At 27.1% G+C, this 22,609-nt stretch overlaps 1 protein-coding gene and 1 long non-coding RNA gene across 2 annotated transcripts in view; one reads left to right on the plus strand and one right to left on the minus strand.

The window, feature by feature from the left end:
* Nucleotides 1-22,609, minus strand: part of LOC142329729 (uncharacterized) — a 104,002-nt gene that overhangs the window by 10,503 nt on the left and 70,890 nt on the right. The gene's annotated exons all lie outside the window — the stretch shown is intronic.
* LOC142329726 (aminopeptidase N-like) overlaps nt 7,699-22,609 on the plus strand; it is a 55,371-nt gene continuing 40,460 nt past the window's right edge. Inside the window, exons 1-3 of the mRNA XM_075374462.1 lie at nt 7,699-7,838; nt 15,958-16,152; nt 19,244-19,527. Coding sequence (XP_075230577.1) covers nt 15,961-16,152; nt 19,244-19,527 — 476 coding nt within the window. The 5' untranslated portion in view covers nt 7,699-7,838; nt 15,958-15,960. The remainder of the gene's footprint in view (nt 7,839-15,957; nt 16,153-19,243; nt 19,528-22,609) is intronic.

Raw genomic sequence — 22,609 nt, forward strand, 5'->3', positions numbered from 1 at the left:
TGGTATTTACTTTCAATCTATAAACATTACATTACACTCCATCCAACTCCATACAAAAAAATCCTTTGGTGCAAGATTTGGTAATCTGGGTAGCCAGGTTTGACCGATCCATTTATCTACGAATTGCTAATTTAAGTAGGCAGAAATAATATGAGAAAAGTGAGGAGACACACCATCATGCTGGAAGTACATCCGGCATCATGTTGCAAGAGGAACTTCTTCAAGTAATGGCTCTAATTGTTATTGAAGAAACTGTAAGTACATTTCACCTGTTAAGTGGCCTTGGAAAATAAATGGTCCAGTCAACTGATTATGAATAATCCCACGCCATACATTAATGGCAAGTCGCTGTTGTAAGTTACGTTCCACTACTGCATGAGGGTTCACTTCTGCTCAAGAGTGTTTGTTTCTCATGTTGTTTATGCCATCATGAGTGAACTTTGATTCATCAGTAAATAAAATGTTAACGAGTTAACATGAGTATTCCAAACGAGTTATCGATGAGTATTTAACCAATTGCAGATCACCAAGCAAAGGGCCGGGTCTACTGCATGTAGACGTTATGCTTTTTGTTTATGATATGGATAAAGGTTGTTATTTTTAATTGTCCTCCAACTGTCTTGTAGTGCTACTAGGACTGTGCTGAACAGCAACAATAATCCTTTCATTGACATTAACATCATGCTGAAGAGGACAGTCATAAGGTATACGATTACTGCTTGGAAGAGATCCTGTTTCCCATAACATATAAAATGCCGCACAAATAATTCTTGGATTTGGAATCCAAATCCAAGATTAGGATAACATTGTCAATATTCTTCAACAGCGACTGAAGCACTGCCTTCATACACATCATAAATAAACACCACATCAGCATATCCTTCATTCGAAAATAAGTATGGCATTATTAGTTTAATAACCAACCAAATTCAAATTTGTGATGAAGTACAGCTGTCTACTTGTACTAACAGGAAAATTGCACCAATGAACTGAAACTCAACTGTAAGCTTACGAAACAACTATAATTCAAAAAAACTTAACTACTGGACAGCTGTTATTGTATTGCCAACTTATGAAATAAAGATTTCTAAAAAAAAATTATTCCTTATTTTAATTTGATTTAAACAAAACTTACAGTTTTTTAACAGTACTGTCCTGTATGAAATAATTTATTTTGAAACTTCTTTTATTAATTTTGAATATCAGAAATAACCGGTTTTTTTATCAGTTTTGAAAAATAAATCAGTTACCATAAAAATCATTTTCCAGTTATATTGCTTAATATAACAACTTTTATATTGCTCTAAATAAAAGTCATTTTATTCAACTGTTATTCATTTTCTATAATTTATTTATATTATTTTGTTTAGAATTAATTTTCTTAACAAGTTTTATTAAAGAGTTTTATCTGTTTATTGGTAATTTAACAAAGTTATTACAAGTCAAACATAAAAAAAATGTTAAAACACCACTTTTCAATGCACTGAGAAAGAGTGCACCACAGGAGTATGGAGATTTGCAAATGCCAGTGTTATTCTAAAAAAGACTTGTTAGTTCCTCAGTAATTCCAACGATTTGTTTTTGGTGGTTATTTTAAGTCAATTATAAGTTAAAAAAATTATAAGCCTGGGCTAAGTCTAAAAATGAACAAAACTTTACAGGATCAGAATCCTGGCTTGTGATCGCAACCGACCAAAATGTCTGGTGATATTTTTTAGATTTTTATTTTAGATGTTAAAAAATTGTTAGCACGCTCTAAATAAATCTAAAAAAGAGGAAAACTTTACAAATCAGGTTGTTGGCCTGTAAATGCAACTGAAGAAAAAAAATCTGGTGATTAGTTCTTTGTATCAGCTGCAGATCAATAATTTGTGTAAAAAGAAATCTTGTTATCAATAAATTTAGAAAAATCACACAAAATGGTAAAATGTTTATCATCTTATCAGTAAAGCAATTGCTTAACAACATTTTTCTACTGACCTTTTCTTTCTTCCATGTAGTAAACTAAAAATTTAACATACTTCCAACCTGACGTAAATTAGTCTCAAAAAAGTGCTCTAACTAAAGAACTATCACTTGGATTCACATATTGAAAAACAAATGATTTTCCGTGATTCCTGCTGTGGTCAAAATAAGAACTTTGCAATATTTATAATGTTGTCCGTATGGCAACAAAGACTGAAATAAATCTTTTCAAAAGAGTGCAATTGCAATGCTGAGTTGATAAATCAAAAACAAAAATAGAACTGCTAAATGAGTAAGATGATGAAAATAATAACTATATCTGAAACCAGTTTTATTTATTTAATGATTTACAACCTTTGATAAGTTCTTTTCCTAAAAGGCTCAAGAAAGTCTTCTAGACTTAGCACATCATTATGTGCTAAGTCACTATGTACTATGTGCTATGGGCATAGTGGGTAATTTATAGAGAATATTAATTTTATAAAAAATGTTTGAATAAAAGTACTTTAATTATTATCTAGAATTATTTAAGAGCAGTAATGAAATTATTTTCCATATTAAGAACATTTCACAATGCAAGGTTAATAACTTGTTTTATAGTATTAAGGACATTCATATTATTTGTATATTTTATTGACACTCAAATTATTTTTTATTACTCTTGTTTACTAAAGGTAATAAAGTTCTATTGCATAATTAATTAATGTTTTTATTATAATTTTTATAAATTATAAAAAATAATTCTCCTTCCCCTTTTGCCATTAAGCTTTGGCAGTCTTTTTATGAAAAATGTTAATTTCATGCTTTTCCAAATAACGCTATACATTTAAAAACACATTTTTTTCATATTTTGTTTTGTAAACCCTCATCTTTATTTCCTTAAACTCTTCAATTATTATTGTTATTAACTGTTCCTTGTAAAATAAAAGAAAAGATGTCTGTTTTTCTTTATAAAACTACTGTGACCATATGGGAAAATAATTTGAGATAAAAATTAATCAAAAATAGTTGGTTGTGCTCAAGTATAACAATAAAGCTATGTAAGAAATATAATGGAAATTGAAGAACAAAAAAATGTCCAATTATATTATTTATTGAGCTAAATAATTTGTTCCACATTAGCATTCTTAACAGAAATTTGGATGATATTCAACGTACAAACAATATTCTCACCATCTGCAACAAGTATAGGCTGTAAAGTGAACATCATTAGTTGATGGACCAAAAAACTGATTGCTGCTTTTTTTTATCGCGTATGTTATAATTATTCTCACATATTATTAAAAAGCTATGACAAATATTTTAAAGTAAAGGTAGTTTAAAGTAAGTAGTTAGTTTTAAAGTAATCTATTGTAGTAAAAAGAAACAATGTCCTGTGTGTAGATATTGATTGCCTTAACTCAGTAGGAAGATTTTACATTACAATAATTTTTGAGTAGAATTGATACATCGTAAATTATTTTTCTTGGTAACAAAACAGCAATCCAGTAAAAAAGAGCAATTAATAGAAATATATCTGGAAAACTTTATGCTGTACTTAAACTAACCTGCAAATCATGTCTTTTATGACAAGATTATTTTTGGTGATGTGAATAGCTGTGATAGTGATAAAATAGAAATTGATACATAATAACGCAGTGGTTATGAAAATAAATAAAAACTTAAGATAAAAAGTGCCTATATCACATTTTCTGTTATATTACAGCCTATTTTCAGCTAATTAAAACTCTTGGTTATTTTAGGAACAAAATGAAATATTCATATTTTTATTTAAGACATTTAAGTGCTGATAATAAATTCATTATACCTTTAATTGCAATATTTTTTTTTAGATTTATTAAAACAATACTAATTTATTAAAATTGATTCACTGAATGAATCACTAAAGGTAACTGAAAACATTTAAAGTTATTAATACATTTTAATATAAAATTTTGTTTAATTTGTCTTTAGGAAAGTTTATATTTTAAATCAAAACAAACAAGTATGGAAGTATAATATATTACATTTCTGAAAAACTGTTTTTTCAACAAATCTGGCATTTTACCATTAGCACCTTACCTAATCATAAATTTAAGAAGTATGTAAGTTGTATTAAGAAGTAAATTGATTGGTTGTTTGCAATAAATTATCAAATTTTTTAATGATTTCATAAATACATTTTCATTTTCTTTTGTAATTAATCATCAGTAAGTATTTGAGGTATCAATATCTGTATAATGCTCAATATCTGTGCATTACAAACACTGATTATCATCCATATAAGTGTTGAACATTGTATTATTCATACTATTGCGCAATAACCAAAGAAAAAAATTAAGAATACGATAACAGGTTGTTATCAGTGTTCTACTAAAAAATACTGTTAAACCAATAACTTTCAATAATCATAATTATTAAAATTCAATATTTTAATTTTATCTTGTTAAAATAAATAGCACAATAAAAAGAATATCAATATGTCAATCAGCATTTTAAATATTCTAAAAAGAAGGCAAAGAAAAATACAATAATAAAAAAAAATTATTAAAATAAAATTAATAACCAGAAACATATTTGAAGCAATAAGTTGTAAAATTAAAATAAGATGTTTTCTTGTACTGTAGGCTGATAAATTACAAAATTAAAAAAAAAAAAACAAGCATAATGTTACTGAACTTTTCTGCCGCTTCCTTACATAAGTCATCATATTAAAATGGGCTGAAACGTCTTTGTTTGTCATTGCATATTATATATCATTGTAATCAAGGTCAATGTAGAATAAATTAAAATTTCTAACTTATTATGTATATATTTTTGAATGTGCTATTTGTTCTATAAAAAAAAAAATCAGTTAAAAAAAACTGGCAAACTACTGCATGACTTTCCTGGCTATTAATAATACAAATTAAGAGTCAGAGGCAAAAGATAAAAAAACAGAATGTTTATTTTTTAGAGGTGAGGAATAAATTTTAAGAAAGGTTTTTCTAAAAATATTCACATGTAGGTTAAGATTAAAAAATGTGGTTAAGTAAAGTTTTCTCTAAATTTAACATGCCTTCAATAAAGGCTAAAAATAAGAAAAAGAAATTTTCCAAAAAAAAACGTTTTCTGGATTTTAAGTTTGAGATCTATAGTTTAAAAAATTTTGAAATTTCTTGATAGTTCTATATATTTTTCTTCTTATTTACAAATGTGTGCGTTACAATCTGTTCATCTAGTGAGCAATAAGCAATGCCTGTATGACCCAATGAGATTAGTATTATATGTATGACATGTAAATGAGGTGTGGTCACATACAGACTTAGGCCGACCATTACTGAGACGTGTGGTTAATTGAACCCCAATCACCAAAGAATACTGGTATTCAATATCTAGTATTCAAATCTCTATAAAAGCAACTAACTTTTTCTAGGATTTAACCTAAGAAGATTCAACTTCGAAAATCAGCTGTTAAATAACTGATGTGCAAAGACACGTTAACTATTAGACCAGTACAGTGCTCTATATAGCTCTTTGTATGAAGTATAAGCTTTCAAAGAATTAAAAAAAAAATATTTAAAACAAAGAGAGATACAACAAATATATATGCATTGTACATAACAAATTTGCTTTAATAATGTTGTCTCTAAAATACCTCTGCAGAAAACTGAAATGATTTTTTTGCAGTATCTTCCTCTCCTTAACAAATTTTGAAGAAAAAATAATGTGATGATATGAGAAATATTTCGCCCAAATTTGAATCAAATCAGTTTGTTAAGTGCTGAGATATAAGGCCAGAAGTAGTACGACACACATGCATACATATATTCTTTTAGTCTAAATGGATTAGTTGGACCCTAAAACGTAAAAGTTTGCTAAAATATTTTTTACATGATCATCATATTTTCTTCTTCAATATAGTTATTCTAGCCATATTCGATGGGAAAGTAACAACAATATCCAACCAGTCAACACAGCTCTATTATATAACAAATCAGAACACCTCAATGTGTAAGGAAGGGTCTTAACATTTTTGTTTTTAATATTACTTCCTTCAGAGGTTCTGAATTCGAGTCAAAAAATCATCCATCAGCAGCTGTTACAAGGTATCAGCCACAATAAAATGGAAAGGAGTTAATTGCTGTTGGGCTTTTTCTCCTTCAAGTCAATTATTCACGTAGACATAGAACACATTTATTCATTGTTCTGAGGAACAGATAGTAAATATTTAATTGTGTCCAAAAAAAATAAATAAAAATATGTTACTAACTCATTTAAAATATTTTTCCATCAATTATTTAAAGTTTTTGTTTAAAAATTTTCTGTATAAATTTAATATTATTCTGTATATAAGTTTTGAAGTAATACTAATTTAAATAACAACAAAATATATGTGCCAAATAACTCTTTTAATGCATTCCAAATTGTTATTTTAAATTTTAATGATTTATTTATTCATTATCTCTAGTATTTTTATATTATTATTTTGTAAATTTGTTAATCTTATGTTTTAATACGGAGTTTATCAACTTTTATCCTTAATTTTATTTTTTGTAATACTCCAGTGTTTAACAGTTTTCAAACGTGTAATGAGTCAGTTCTTTTTTAATTATTGGAGTGGATAAAGTAATTTTCTTTATCATAAAAAGATGAAAATTGACATATTCAGCTGCTATGATTCATTTTTATAATTTTAACTGATTCATATCCGATTGCAGTCATTTATGTTTATATCTTTTAAGGTAGATGAGGTGAATTTAATAATAAAAAATACTAAACCCCTCATTTTTTGAACTTGGAACCTTCTGAATGAAAGGCAGACACTACCACTGCTCCGCAATGTATGTTTATGTACATCAATAAGTCAATCTACACATAAAAGTGACAAAATATTTATTTTGAACTTATTTCTAAAATCCCATCTAACACTAATTTTTTTATGGAGGTTTTAAAGGAGAGGAACCAGAAGGGTTATTACTGGCCAAAAACAAAAAGCAATGATATATTCATTAAATAAGTATCTAATTTTGCTTAAGCTTTCAAACCATAAATAACTAAAAGAAGTAATAAAATTTTCCAAGTAATTGTTAATGATGACATAAATAAAAGCAGGGAGGTGTTGTAAATGGGCCCCATGAAAAAATTTAATATATTAAATGGAATTGCAAAAATCACTCTAAAAATTTTATAAGAAACGATATTAAAGGATCTACATAAAAAATTACAGGAAGAAGAGTAAAAATTACATAACTTAAAAATATATAACACAATTATAATCAATACTAATGGGTGTAACTAAATATAAAAACCACCCTTTCTGATTCCCATTTCTGTACTTCTTGCCTTATAGAAATGAATGTCAGTTGTGTATCTGATTATGGGCTGAGAAAATTGTCTAAAAATAGCCTATATCACTTAATATTGATAAAAAAATAGTTGACTCATACAATTGGCATCTCCATCCCAGGGTTATAAATAAATAAAAGTGAGGTGGAATCCTTTCAATCTATTTAGAATTTACACCTTAAAAAGTTCTGTTAAAAAAAATCTCTTTAAACTTTAACTGAATGAAAATCATCAGCTCAAAGATGTATTCATAAAAGATTTTAATGCACAACTTCAGAAATTAATTTTTTTTTAACAATAATTTTTATACCGATGATTTAATGATATACAAAAACTTTAAAAAATGTGATACAACGTACTTTAATTTGTTATCTCAATACATGAGGTAGAACAATTATTTTAGATACGAAATGAAGTGTAAAGAAAATAAAACTTTATGATAGCACTTATCATTATCATTTATATTATATGTACAGCAATATAGGAAGATCAGTTGGTGTAATTTGTTGCATGCTCACTGAAAACACATTAATTAGGTCGAGAGATATTCTTTTTGTTAATAGCTGGTCAGTATTAAGCATTATTGTATATATAGATGGATGTAATATTGCACCTTATTATATTGTTATTACATAAATACCTAATTTTATTCTGTTATTGTTTGCTACACAAACAATAAAAAACTAGTACATTGTAAATGCAGTTATTTTATATATATTTTTATAAAAAATTAAAAATACATATCTTTTTACGTACTTCTTTTATAATTATAAAAATGACCAGAGAGTATTTCTTTACTAATAAACTGGTCAATCTATGGAACAGACTTATAGAAGATGTTACCTGAACAGTATAAAAGGGTTGTTATCGGTATAAAGATATTTACAATAAAAGTTTGGATGGGTGAATTTATAATTGCTTTATAGTTTTATTTTGGAAACTAGTGACTGAACTTGACATAAAATGTTTATTTTTTTTTAAGATTTAAAAAAAAATTAATTGAATTATTGTTTTTTCTATTCTTTATTATGATCTGATTTTATTTTCTATTAAGTGTTACTGTTGAGGATGGTTTTTTTTTTACTTTCTGGTTATCAGTAATATTAATAATGATTTACAGTTATATTTTGCAGTGTACCATGTTGTTTGGCATTTTTAGTTCCCAATTATTTTAAACTTTCTAATCTAAAGGGGAAATATAAAGGAATGGAATGCTAGTAGTTAAAGATAATTTTTAGAATGTACTGGTCAGCAGGTTTGCTTGTCTCTTTTTTCTTTACCTATTTCTAGAAATCAAAATCACTGAATTTATTTCATTGGAATTTTATAATTAGTATAAAAAAGAATGTTACTCTACTCTGATTAGTTTTCATAATCCTATTTCAAAATGTGTGATTCTAATCAACAAGATTACAATGTTGAAATCAAAGGTTTATGTTGTTGGTATTTCAGATGATATATTCCCTTGTGTAGAAAATAGAGCTGCCTACATAAGCCCATAGGCAATAGAACAACCCCACTAAATCTCATTAAGGATATGATGATTCCAAAAGCTACCAAATGGTTCAAGTAACATTCTGTAGATAGAGCTAGTTGTTACAATCTTATATAGTATCTAACAAAAATGATTAAATACCAGTATTGTAAGGAATGAAGTCAGGAAATGAAAAGTCAAGTTACTTCATGAGATCAAGGAAGTTGCCATCATGCTCAGGATTACTTTCAATCAGTAATTCCCTCACAAAAAAATTACCTGCAAAGCAGATTCATGATTACTTTTTAATTTGGTGTGCCTGGAAAAATGTACAGAGTATTATTGTCTTCCTCAATTAAGATTCAACCAAGGAAGGAATAGAACTTCAAATTTTTACATCCCCTTTCATTTGTATTTAATACAAATTAAAAGAAAAAGCATGTGTTTTCTAAAAATAATCATATCATTTACCAGATTAAAAATTCTATTAGTATACATTACCATTTAATAAAACAGCTAAGAATTATCTACTTTAAAGCTGTAACACCTTTTAGTAATATTCTTTTAAATTTTTTGTAATTACCAAAAGATTATGCAGAAAATTTAATTTGTATGTAAAGCTACAAAATACACTAAAAGAATTTCTCAGTTAATTATAAAATCAGTTAATCTGACTTTTAATTGATATCATTAGTTAATTATTTTTGTTCTCTATGATAATCGTTATGTTTCTTTTGTTTATTGTCCATTTATCTTGATAATCTTTAGTTTAATCTAAAACATAAATAAGAGTTTTTAACAATTTGACAATTAAAATACTACTTAAAGGTTAATTTAAAACAAATACTTGGAAAGAAGTCAGAATAAACAGAGCTTTTTATGTTGTAAAATTTATTTAAAATAGGGAAAAGTCTTGAGAAAGTGTACAAGATGTTATGTGAGATCAGAGACAATAAAAAAATTAATGCACCTTTTTTATACACAGTATCAGAAAACTTGAAGTTTTTTTAAAAATAGATCTAAAGATTATGCTAATTGTCATGTGGGGAGATAAAGTTAGAAATGAAGATGATGCTAAATGCTAAAGTACAGAAAGAAATGTGTCTCAACTATATATTTTTGATGCTAAATGCTAAAGTACAGAAAGAAATGTGTCTCAACTATATATTTTTAAATAAAAAAAATTAAATTAAGCAACAAAACTTGAAAAAATGGATGTTTAGTGAAAAATATTAAAGAAGGAAAGTTTTTTTTAATTTTTCATGGATGGAAGATCAAATACATTATTTTTGTTTTAATTGAAAGAAAAATTCTTCACTAGAGTATAAAAAAATTAACTAATTTTCTATAAAAACTAGAAAAATGTCACAAAAGTACACAAGCAAAAAAGTATAGAAGTTTGTAAGCAATAAAATTCAATGGCAGAAAAATAATAATGTTACATAGAAATAAAGAAACCATTACCAAGCAGGAAAAAATCAAAGCATAATGGATGTAAAGAATGTAAGAAAAATTAACAGAAACTGTCCAAAAAAAAATTAAGTTACATGGATATTAATGTAAAATGAAAGTAGATAGATAGGACAGTAACGAGCTCCCTCTGAACTGAATAAGAGTAATAAAAATGGCAGATAATCATTAACCAAACAGTAGTATTTCTGCCTTTTATCCAGAAGGTTCTGGGTTTGAATCCTAATCAGTATTGATATTTCTCAATCTTTCATTATCTTATGTACAGCCGCCGCCAAGTTACGGCGAGCTTGGAATGACTATGATTACTATCCATCCACAGTTGCATTACATTTATGCCACTAAGAGGTGACTAACCATGGTGTTCCAGTGTTTCATAAGCATATAGCAGTGATATGCAAGTTGATCATCCAAGGTTGCCATTATGGGACGGCTGCTGTAACCTTAATTTCAAATCAGCTTGTTGATCCTTATGAAAACAAATAAATATTACATTATTAAAAAATATTAATGTCTACCACCCAGAGTACTAACAAATAATTCTCAGTGACATTTTGAGTTTCCACTTTAATAACTAATAATGCTTTTCTTTCCTTTAATTAATATTTTTTTTTTGGTACTCTCCTCTGGTGATTTGAAGCTGAATGGTGAGTCAGAGTATTGAATAATAATGATGACTTAATATGGAAAAGTAAACAAAATAAAGAGATTTATTAACTACGGGAGCAAAAGAAAATAATGTCATTTTATGGTAGTGACATTGAATACTAACTCAAAGCAAATGATAATGGAAAATTTTTTTAGCCAAACAGATGTATTTTATACATTTCTTATAAAAATACATTTCTTATACATTTCTCATTTATTTATAAAAAGGTTTATCATCATACATGAGAAATTTTAATTAAGCACTTTAGAAAGATTTATCATTAAGTGGTCTTTTATGTTTATAATTGCTTTATACCAAGCAATAAAAATTTTCAAAATTCAAATCCTATATTTTTTTATAAAAAAAAAATAATGAAAAATAGAAAAATTAATAAATAAATGTGCATATTTTTAATTATGTTCCAACACAAGTTAATTTTATAATAACAATACAATTAAACAAAAATAATTGGTGTGTACAGCTGAAATAATTAGGTAATTAAGCAATAAATTGCTACAAAGTAATAATTACTTTATAACATTTACAAAACCTTCAGACAATTAGTTATCTTAAAGATTAGTTAAGTAACAATATTATAATGAAAAAAGATTAAAAAACTGTTTATTATTTTTTTTAAATAATTTTTAATTAAAAAAATTGGTATGAGGTAAACCCGCAATAATGCAGTGCATTTAATCCTTGTAAACCTTGCAATCAAAATCCTAACTTGTAGGTTTACTCATTTAAAATAAAGATTCGTTTGATAGTTTTTAATTTCATACTTTAAAATATTATCCACTTTTATCAGCTCATGAAACATTTAAAAGAAAACTTTCAGTAGGGTTCTGGAAGAACTAGTTAAATGTTAATAGTATGAATACCCCAATGCTTCTAGTGATAGACAAAAATTTTCCTTAAGGAAGGATGAGGCAGTTAATCAGTAACTCTGTAGTATCTGAAAGAAAAAAAAACTGTTGCATTATCTATTTTAGTGACTGACGCACTGATGGATAATGTACTATTTCAGTCTTGGATAAATATTCCCAAACTGACCAAGGAACTTTGTTTTAGTTGGGTGCCTACAGCTAACAGCGGCAAGTTATTCCTTTGTGTAGATTGGTTTGTTCATTTAACAGCTTTTCTGTGGTCAGATTGTCCATTTCTCATTAACTATTTTTTTTTTTTTTAATTATCCAAGATTAGTTCATCCTTGATGCTGTGTATATACTTGGTTAGTTATAGAAGATATTATTTTATTTTAAAAGAGATATAACCAGATAAATTATTATTACTACACATTACAAGTAGTAGAAACACATACTTTGTTGCTACTGATATTTATACATTTATTCAGAAAAGATGAAATGAAATAGGTACAGAAAAAAACAAAATATATTTTCTAATTGTAGTATTCAACAAATGAAAAAAGTAATAATGTATTGTAAAGGGATTCTACAAACAATATACTGTAGTAGAATAGGATGGTTGCAAAAATTCATTAATTAAAAAAATAACTAACAAATAAAAATAATAAGAAAGACAAGAGACAAAAGCTAGAAAAGCAATTTTGTAGATAAACACAAGAAACAAATAAACGCTAGACTTATTATAATTATAGCATAATATGCATACATATAGACACACTTATACACAATTCTTTTTGTATATATATATATATATATATATATATATATATATATATATATAGGGAACTATTGCACTGTATTCTTCAGATAACTTTCCAGCCACCATGACTCTAAACTTTCTCCTTCCAAGCAAGGCTTTATTCATTCTAGCATTTTACCAATTCTAAAACCAGCAAGTTTGTTGAGCAATAACCTACATGGAACTGAATCAAATGCCTTAAGAGAAATCAAAATAAACTGTGTCTACCTGTTTTCTGTTTTTAAATTCATGTGCAACAAATAACAGCTGATTCAAATTAGTTGTGGTAGACCTCTTATCCACAAATCCAAGTGGTCTGTTATCAGTGGCACCACAGATTTTGTCACATAAACATCTGTGGATAATCTTCTCAAATAGTTTAGAAGTAATGCACAGTACAGATACTAACCGATAATTATTAATACTGTGCAAATCACCTTTCTTCAGGAGAGACTATTGGAAATTCTTAACTTTCTGAAAGAAAACTATTCTCTGCACTCATATTATAAATATGTGTAAGAACATGCTGTAAACTCATATAAACCTTTAATTATATAAGGTAGTATATTATTGTAATCAGCAGCTGCAAGCAGTCTCAACTCACCAGTTGTCTTAATCATATCGTTCATACTGACTTTTGGTATTTCAATATTCCATTGCAATTCTTTACCTTTAGGGTTAATTATTAATGTCTCAGCTCGGTAAACCAACTCATAAAATCTTCCAAATTCATTACTTATTTCCTTTTTGTCAGATATTATTCTATGGTCTGTTCTTATTGGTCGAACACATCCCACTTCTTTCAAAAAGGTGTTGACGTACTTGAAAAGATAAAATGACTTCATACAAACTTCATTTTCTACTTTATCAGCATCCCTCTGAAGGTCAGTATCTAGCAGTTCTTAACTTTCTTCCTTAACTCTGTGAAGATTGCATAACCATATTCCTCTTCTCTTGTACATCACATGTGCTTTCTTTTTCTTCTTCTTTAATCAGTTTCACAGAAAAGTGAATCAAATCAGGAAATGTATTTACCTGTTCGAACCTTTCTTCTGGAAATATGCATCTCTAAACCTCCAAGCAATACTGAAAAAATGTCTGCAGCCACATTTACGGAAACAGCATTATAAACCACAGCCCAGTCAAGATGTTTCACAGTCTTATATAACCCACAATAGTCTCCTCTCTTATAATCCAATATTTTTCTTGCACCAATTACTACTTCTTCAAAATATATAGCAATCACCAGAGGATCATGTAGAGCATCCACAGCTACCAGTTCATTGTATTCAAGATCGATAGGGGCATCTATATTTGAAAGGACAAGGTCAAGAATCAATATTTCTTTTCTTGGTTAGCTGTTGAATTATACTGGCAAAGTTCAGGTCATCCAAAAAATCAACCATTACCACCGCTTTTCTTTGACTATAATAAGGTGCATTAGGATGTACTTCAGCAAATTTCCAATCTACGTTGGAACATTAAAATCACCCATCATCAAAATTTGACAGCTTGTGTTAGATATTGCTTCTGCCAGGAAATCAAAATATTTTGATAATACATCTGAATGGATATCTGGGCTGATGCAGTGATTACCTATTAAAATATTACAGCCATCCTTAGCCTTAATTTCCATTCACACACATTCTGCAGTAAGTTCTAAGTTCTTCCTTCTACAACTCTGAACCAACATCCTAATTACTAGCAAAGAGCAACCACCACAGTTTTTTTATGGATTCTCACATAATCCCTTTTTGCATGGTATATACTCTACCCACTAGGAAAATATTCAGATGTAAGCGAATTTTCATTAAACACTGACTCCATCATGGTTCTTACATCATACACGATTCCAAATACTGATGCAATAAACCTCCTCCTACTTCATACGCAACTCGCAAAATTCTGATATATTATCCGTCTTTATGGCCCATTACTGCAACTTCCCTCTCAATCCTACATGGAACATTCTCCTTATCGTCCTTTCTGATAAATACTCTCTAGTGCTAACTTACCATAGTAAGGATCAACAGAACTCCTCTTGGGCAAACGTCAGCAGAAGCCACATCATCATAATCCTCCATGTAGACTAATACATGGAATGAGCTGCATCCTACAGGTTTGTTTTCAGTTTCATGTAGATCACAGAGTAGACCTAAGCATCTGTCTTAACCAATTCTTCAACCGTGTCATGCATATCTGGCTCAAATTTTGTAACAAATAAAACTTTCTCATGGAGTTTTACTAAGTGGTCATTTTTCACGCCTTTTCCTACAACTGCTTTTTCCTATTTTTTGATTTTGGAGAATAAGTTTCAGTCTTTTTGGCCTTTGTAGATGTAGATTTTTCTTTTTTCCATCCCAGAAACTTAGTCCACTCATTTTCTAACAGTGATGTATTTTTCTCTATGCAAGTATCTAACTTGTTATTTATCGCAAGAGTAGCTGGAATTTTGTCTTATTATTATTTATTTAGTAATAATAATAACAATGAAAGAAATTATGGATGCCAAAATTAATCAACAAAAATTTCAAAATAAATGAATAAATCAGTAATAAAAAATGTAGTTATTATTAAATTAAGTAAGCAAGTATCTAACTTGTAATTTACCGCAAGAGTGGCTGGAATTTTGTCTTATTAATATTTATTTAGTAATAATAATAACAATGAAAGAAATTATGATCCCAAAATTAATCAACAAATATTTCAAAATAAATGAATAAATCAGTAATAAAAAATGTAGTTATTATTAAATTAATAATTTTATTTAACCCAATTGCAATGATACATGAGTATTACTTGACAGATATATAAATATAGCTAATATTAATTTAAAGAAATGTACATAAAATGGATTGAAAGAAAAAAGACAATAATGATAGACTTCTCAAACATATTTCAGAACTCAAATCCTAAATTAAGATAAGGAGGATAAGGTTGACGATAAGTTTAAGTATACAAAAAAGTGATATATTTAGTAAATACAAAAAAAATTATCTCATAATTTAGCTGATTCACAAAATTGTTGTTTTTCAATAGTATTAAAACAAAATTATATTAATGATTAAAAATAATACTAAATAATAATTAAATATCATTAAGATAATATTAATGATTTAAAATCCATTATAGCCATCCATTTTGAAATTTGTCAATAAGTAATTTTTATAATTATCTTTTTATAGAGAAAGTTTATTTAAACACATTTTTATTGAAATATCTCAATTCAAGTAATATTATTATCATTTATTTTTTGAGGCCAGATGTTTCAGACTGTCAAATGCTTAGAGTTGCATAGTTACATGGATACATATTGATAAGGTTTCTTTACAAGTAAGTTTTAACTAATTTAAAATATACTAGAGAATTTGATTATCACTTATTTTTAATTGAATTTAAAAAAATTATTATTGGTCTTTTTTTACAGGAAATGGGTAGGCGTTTAATCTGGATACTTTGTTTTATAACCTTACTAAAATATACAACTTCAGTTATTTATGTTAATGATGACCGACTCCCAAAAACATTTATACCAATTCACTATGAAATATCATTATTACCAGATATAGGTAATAAAACATTCAGCGGTAAAGAGGATATATATTTCAAAATATCTGGTAATGTAAGTAAACTATATTATTTTTTAAGAAAATACAAAAAAGAAAAACAAATTTTAGTATAAATTAAACATATTTTATCTATACATTTTAATGGGAAAAAAAGATATCTGTAACAGGCATTTTAATTATAATGTTAAAAAATTAAAATTATAAGATGGTCTAATAATAGCATAATGCAGAAAAATTCAGTTTTGAGATATCAATGAATTTTTTTATGGTAGACATTTATATGGTTAAAATTTTAAGGTGAAATAATGTGGTCAACAGGAAAATAAGAAAGGGAAAATAGAATTACTGAAATGTAATTGACAGGACAATCAATTTTTTTTTGGATTTTTTGGATGAATATCTCTGAGAAAGATTTGTGCCAGAAATCTTGTAAAGAGATGATTAAGGGTGACTGTTCACATATATTAAGGAAATCAGGTTTAAATAATCTGATCACAGAAGGAAATATAAAGATATTGAAAAAAGGGTAATTAATCCTTGAAAATATCTGAGCAATTGACTTTATGGCATTTTGATTAATTATATTTATAATTTTTAATTATATTCTTAATTTTTATTATAAATTTGTAATCTTCAAAATTATTTAAAGAATTTAAAAAAAAAAATGATTTAGTTTATTTTATAACATTTTGGAAGTGATTATATGTAAGAAGTAATTTGTTTGATCCTGCATGACTAATTCAGCACACTTTGATTTGCATGAACCCTATTAAAAGTAATATGGTATGCTCAAATCTGGTAAATCTAAAAGTTGCTAAAAGCCCTTAGAGATGATTAGGTCTTTAAAGACTGTGCGTCTCTGACCGTCTGTCTATTGTAGTAAGAGACCATTTTGTTTAATAGAAGCATTTCTATGTTTCAGTAAATGATAAATGAAATTTATTGCAGAATTACAGAAATATGATCACTTTTACAATAAAAGAGGGCTCATAATATAATTACTATAACATAGAGCCCATAATTATACTTTTTGATCAAATAGAAGAAGTTTTGCATGAAAACCTAAAAGACAAGACAATAAAATTTAAAGAATTAATAGATTTATTTCAATGAATCTAAAACCTCTGTAACATATAATGACACCATCAAAATTTTGTAAAGAAATGCAATAATTTTGTAAGACAGTCAATGATGGTTTGAGTGGAATTTGAAATTTGATTTGACTTAGAATTTGAAATTTAAATTCTTGTAACAACACATCAAAGCAAAATGTGTAATAAAATGTTATTTTAAAAGAATTCAAAACATTTTTAGTTACCTTTGTAAATATGACTAGCAATGAAAACCTTGATTTTTTTTTGGGGGGGGGGGTGAAAAACTCTTTCACGTTATCATTACCTGGGTCAAAATAATAACAAGAGGCCCCTTCTCAAATATTAAAATATTAGTAAAATAGTATTAAAACTAAGAATAATAGGAATAAAATTGAAATACTAAAAGAAATACAACAATTAGGGTTAATATATGTAATGCAAAAAACAAAATATTATCAAAATTTATGACATGTTAAATTTTACTAAGTACATTAATTATTCTTAGAAGTAAAAATACCTGGTCTAGTAGATTCTTGTTATTTCCTAGGAGGTGCTGTATATCTCTTGGAAATTTAAATTTACAAATAAGGTAACATAACATATGCAGTCCACAAGGATGTGGTGCACAGTCAATTGGCAATCACATCAGACACACAGTGGTGCACTCACTCTCCACTGACATAAGGTATCCATGAGTAGCTCTGGTATGTCCTAATCGCAATCGGCATAGGACCACTTACTCTCTGTGAATTTTTCTGCATGAGAGTCCCATGGTAACACTGTATCTTTCATATGTCAGAGTTTATTATCTCCTGTCGCAGTCCAATCAACTTGCTTCTTTGAAGTGTATGTTTAATGGAATTAATAAAATTAGTAGTTGTAACTTGAGCGGTGAAGGACTCGATGTAGCCAACCGGCTACAGTCATCTTTAGCAGTGGAATTTGCACGTTCATTACCCAGGATTTCCACATGGCTAGAGATCCAGCAGAAATTCACCTGTGTGTTGTGACAATTTAACTCAGTGATTGTATTATATACTTACAAATCCTCTAAAGCTTGGAGAGCACTATATGAATTGCTACACATAAACATGTGTCAATATTTAGATTTAATGATATTCAAGGCCATTTTGATGGCATACAGTTCAGCATTGTAGACAATTGTAATACCAGATAGACCATGATGGAACAACTAAAAATATCTCCAAAAGTTTTTAAAAAAATTTGTTATACAATTTGCTTCAGTGTGTTGTTACATAAGTTGAAATTTCAGATTGAAATCAGTTTTGAAAACAGTAAAAAACTCTTATTGATACTTATAATACTATGCAGAGTGACATTAATATATTTGTTTAAAATAGATAACTATGGATGTACAATGTTGTAAATATGTTAGTGCAGAACAGAAAGGGATGGAAAGTAGAACCAAATTCAAGTACTATCAAAAAAAAAAGAAGATGCCAATTATATTTTAGTGTTATATTTATGAGATTAATGATTAAATTAAAAAAAAATTTTAATTAAGTTTTTGATAAGATATATCAGATTTAATAAAAAATAAATTATTGTGAGGCAGATATAATCTGTAATGCATGCAACTATAAGAAAAATTAAATTCAGTTTTATTTTTGCTATTAACTAATAAGTTAATATGATAGTATTAGTCACCTGCATTTAGGGTTCATATTTAATTAATGAAAGAACTGAATAATCAGTTACTATTTTTAACCTTCAAAAGAAACAAAAATTGAACAAAGTATTTTATAATTGATCATAACTATTTTTATTTATAAAAATATTACTAAAACAGACGAACCACATCATTTTATTTACTATATTATAATATGTAACAAATAGAACTACACAGCAAATAATAAGGGTCTGTTCTTCAACTATTGCAAAGAACTACAATTAAATGTATACATTTTATTTTACACTCAACATTAGATGGAACCTTCAATATTTTCTTATGATTGTTGAAAACTGAAAATAGAGAGCTGATCTTTTGGTCTAAATATAAAATATATTAAATGATTATTTTATGTTACAGGAATCTAATGAAGAATTTACAGATATAGAATTAAACAGTTATAAATTGACTATTGACGAAACAGAAGTATTTTTAAAAGAAAATGGTACCAATAAATCCATTGAAATTGGTGCAGTTGGAGTATATGATAAGTATGAAAAATTAATCATTTCTTCAGTACCGTCACTTCAAAAACACAAAATATATTTACTGCAATTAAATTTTAAAGGAAATTTATCCACTCCTGAAGAAAGTGATGGTGGACTTTTAATATCATCCTATACGGATGCAAATGGTACTGAAAGGTAAAAATTTTGTATTTTATAAGGTTTTTAAAATAATTAAATTTTAGAATTTTTTTTAGGAATTATAATTTTAATATCTACATTATTAATCTTAGAAAACAACTGAATTCACGGTTAAAATTAATAGAAACTCAATATGTGGAGGAGACCACCTCTTAATTACAGGAATGGATCCTTGATATCACAGTATCACACTGAACTGTATTCCTTACAATTTTCTGTCTTACAGTGAACTGATCTGCACAGTTTAATTGTCATATAGTTAGTGAATTGTATAATGCCTAATCATGATACATTTTATAAACATTTTGGTTGTGGTGCAAACATAATAAATAAAAAATATATCTTATATCACAAAATTTAAGATAGCTTTTACTACGTCTCCCTCTCACAAAAAACATAGGAGACAGGAATGAGTCATAATGCTTAATTTTATTTTGTCCATTTTGTTTCACAAAATACTTTTTTATCTAAGTATCTGAATTTTACAACACATGTATATTAACATATTGTACACATCTTTCTTTTTACGTTTTAAAAATAGTTTTCTATTTTATTGTTTATAATCAGATATGAAAAAAGAAAATTTTAATCAATCTAGTAAACACATTATATGGAAAAAGAAGGTACCAGATAAGACTAATAATATTAGATACATGTGCTTATAATATGTAAAGTAAAAAGCATGTAATGATTCATAAGAGTAAGCTTGTTGTTTAACTTGTTTTGATTATATGTTTTTTCTTTATTCAGATTTTGTAATTACATATATTTTTAATTAAGTTATTACATCAAGTGATGATGATTACTAGACAATTGAAAAATATTTTTAGTTATTTCTAGTTTTTTATTTTTTCCATAAATGATTCTTGAGTGCATCTATCTTCTAATTTGTTGTATTTATTTTTAAAAGATAATAACTAGAAAGATATAGTCTGCTTCATTTTATATTGAAAAGGCCTGTCACAGTATACCAAGAATTGGGAATAATGAAGATTAAGAAGGCAGTCACTGATAAGATGAAAACAATATATGAGCAAGATTCGAATAAAATTTATAATTAGATAAACAGAATTATTTCAACTTAAAAATGATTTAAGGGAAGGAAGTAAATATATTACTTATTATCCATTCTGTCTATTTATAATATGTATAAATAGCACATATAAAAGAGTAAAGAAGATTTAAGAATCAAAACCACCTTCTGTATTATTTGCTGATAACATTGTGCAAGATAAAATAATTATAATACTGGACTGAAGATTAGCATACTGTAAAATAAAGTACTATTACAGACCTAATGATGGTTATGGAAACAACAGGAAAATAAAATGAAGGCAAAAATTGTAGACAAGTTTAAGGAATTTGTATAATTGGGAACAGTGATAGCAGAAGATGGAAGGATAGGTTAAGACGAAGGAGGAAAGCTACAAAAAAAATCAGTTCACACAATCTTTAAAAAGGTTGTTGTAGATTAAGAAAGTGCCTTTTAAGCACAGTCATTATCTGTATAAGATATACTATTGACCAATCTTGACATGTGCATCAGAGGTAGAATGCTAAGTGTAGTAGTGATAGAAGTAAGCTAAAGAGTGGTGGTGACATTTTTATGGAGAACAATTGGGAAAAGTAGAGTCAGAAAAGAAGAGAATAGAAAGAATTTGAGTATATATAATTTAATGAAAGGAATAGCTAAAATAAAGTTGGCTTATATTCTTAGGTAAAATTGACAAGGAAAAAATACTACAGAAAGTCTAGGAACAGAAGAAACTGGAACTAGAACAAGAATATAACCATTGTGGATGGCTTTTATTAAGGAAAATCAGCTAGAAGATGTGACTTTGTAATCTAACTTGTGTAGCTACAAAGTTATCCAAAGAGAGATTATTATCAATTGTTACTCCTATGAACTTCGCAAGTAATGACTGTTTCATTATATTGTTATCCACTGTGACAGTGATATTAATTCTTAGCATATTACACTTATTTAAAAGCTTTAAAATTATTTTGTACTACTACATTTGTGCACAAATGATAGATACTATTACAAAAGAGCATCTATCATATCATATTTTGATATTCACAGAACAGCAGTGAGAAAGAAGGAAGTATAAGGAAAAATTGAGAAATATTTCCCTCCCAAAAACCCACTGTATGATCCCTTCCTATTAGTAAGCATCCATCCCATCTCTCTGATCTCACAGATCAGAATATCTTTATCCAGAATGAAATTATCACATTACTGATCAAAAAATGACATTTACTGGCACAAATTGTACAGAAACTAATTGATATTTTCCCACACACTAAAAAAACTACCTGAACAGACTCAGGACTTCCTTAAGAAAAATTCATTCATTCATTCATTCATTGACATAATGATAAACGTATAAAAGCTTATCAGCTACAGAAGACTAGTATTTTATTCTACTAACACTTAACAAAAGAATTATTATTTTAAATAGCTATATGGTTTGTTAACGTTAAGGGGATATACTTCTTTAGATTCAGATAAGCTTATCCCACAATTATAATTAAGTCTACTATGTTACTACCTCTTATGTGATTAAGAATATTTTATTAGCTTTTTCTTTCTAATAATCATTCACAATATTTACTTGTTAAATACTTTCACAATTCACAAGAAGAGAGATTAACAACAGACTCATCTTTAAATAGCATAAGTATCCAAAGTATTTTTACATAGAGGTAATAGTTATCAACATTATAAATATCAATAAATAAAATTATGGTTCAAATATATTGTTGACATTCTAATGATATAAAATAAACAAATTGATTATTAAGAGCATAATATATTACTTAAAAAACAAAATAGTTTTTGTAAAAATATTCCACTTCTCAGAATCAAAAATAATAATATATTTCACTTTTTAGGTATCAATATAACAATATAAACAATTTGGTTTAAAGTAATACAGAAAATTATTATAACATAAAGGAAATCAACAAATTATTATTAATAATAATAAATATAATTTTAAACAAAGAAATAAAATTACTAAACTTACAATATTAGCAAAGACAAATAATTTTTATATTCTATTTTGCATTACTTCCC

This window comes from Lycorma delicatula, chromosome 9, assembly GCF_047948215.1.
Source record: "Lycorma delicatula isolate Av1 chromosome 9, ASM4794821v1, whole genome shotgun sequence".
Classification (NCBI taxonomy): domain Eukaryota; kingdom Metazoa; phylum Arthropoda; class Insecta; order Hemiptera; family Fulgoridae; genus Lycorma; species Lycorma delicatula.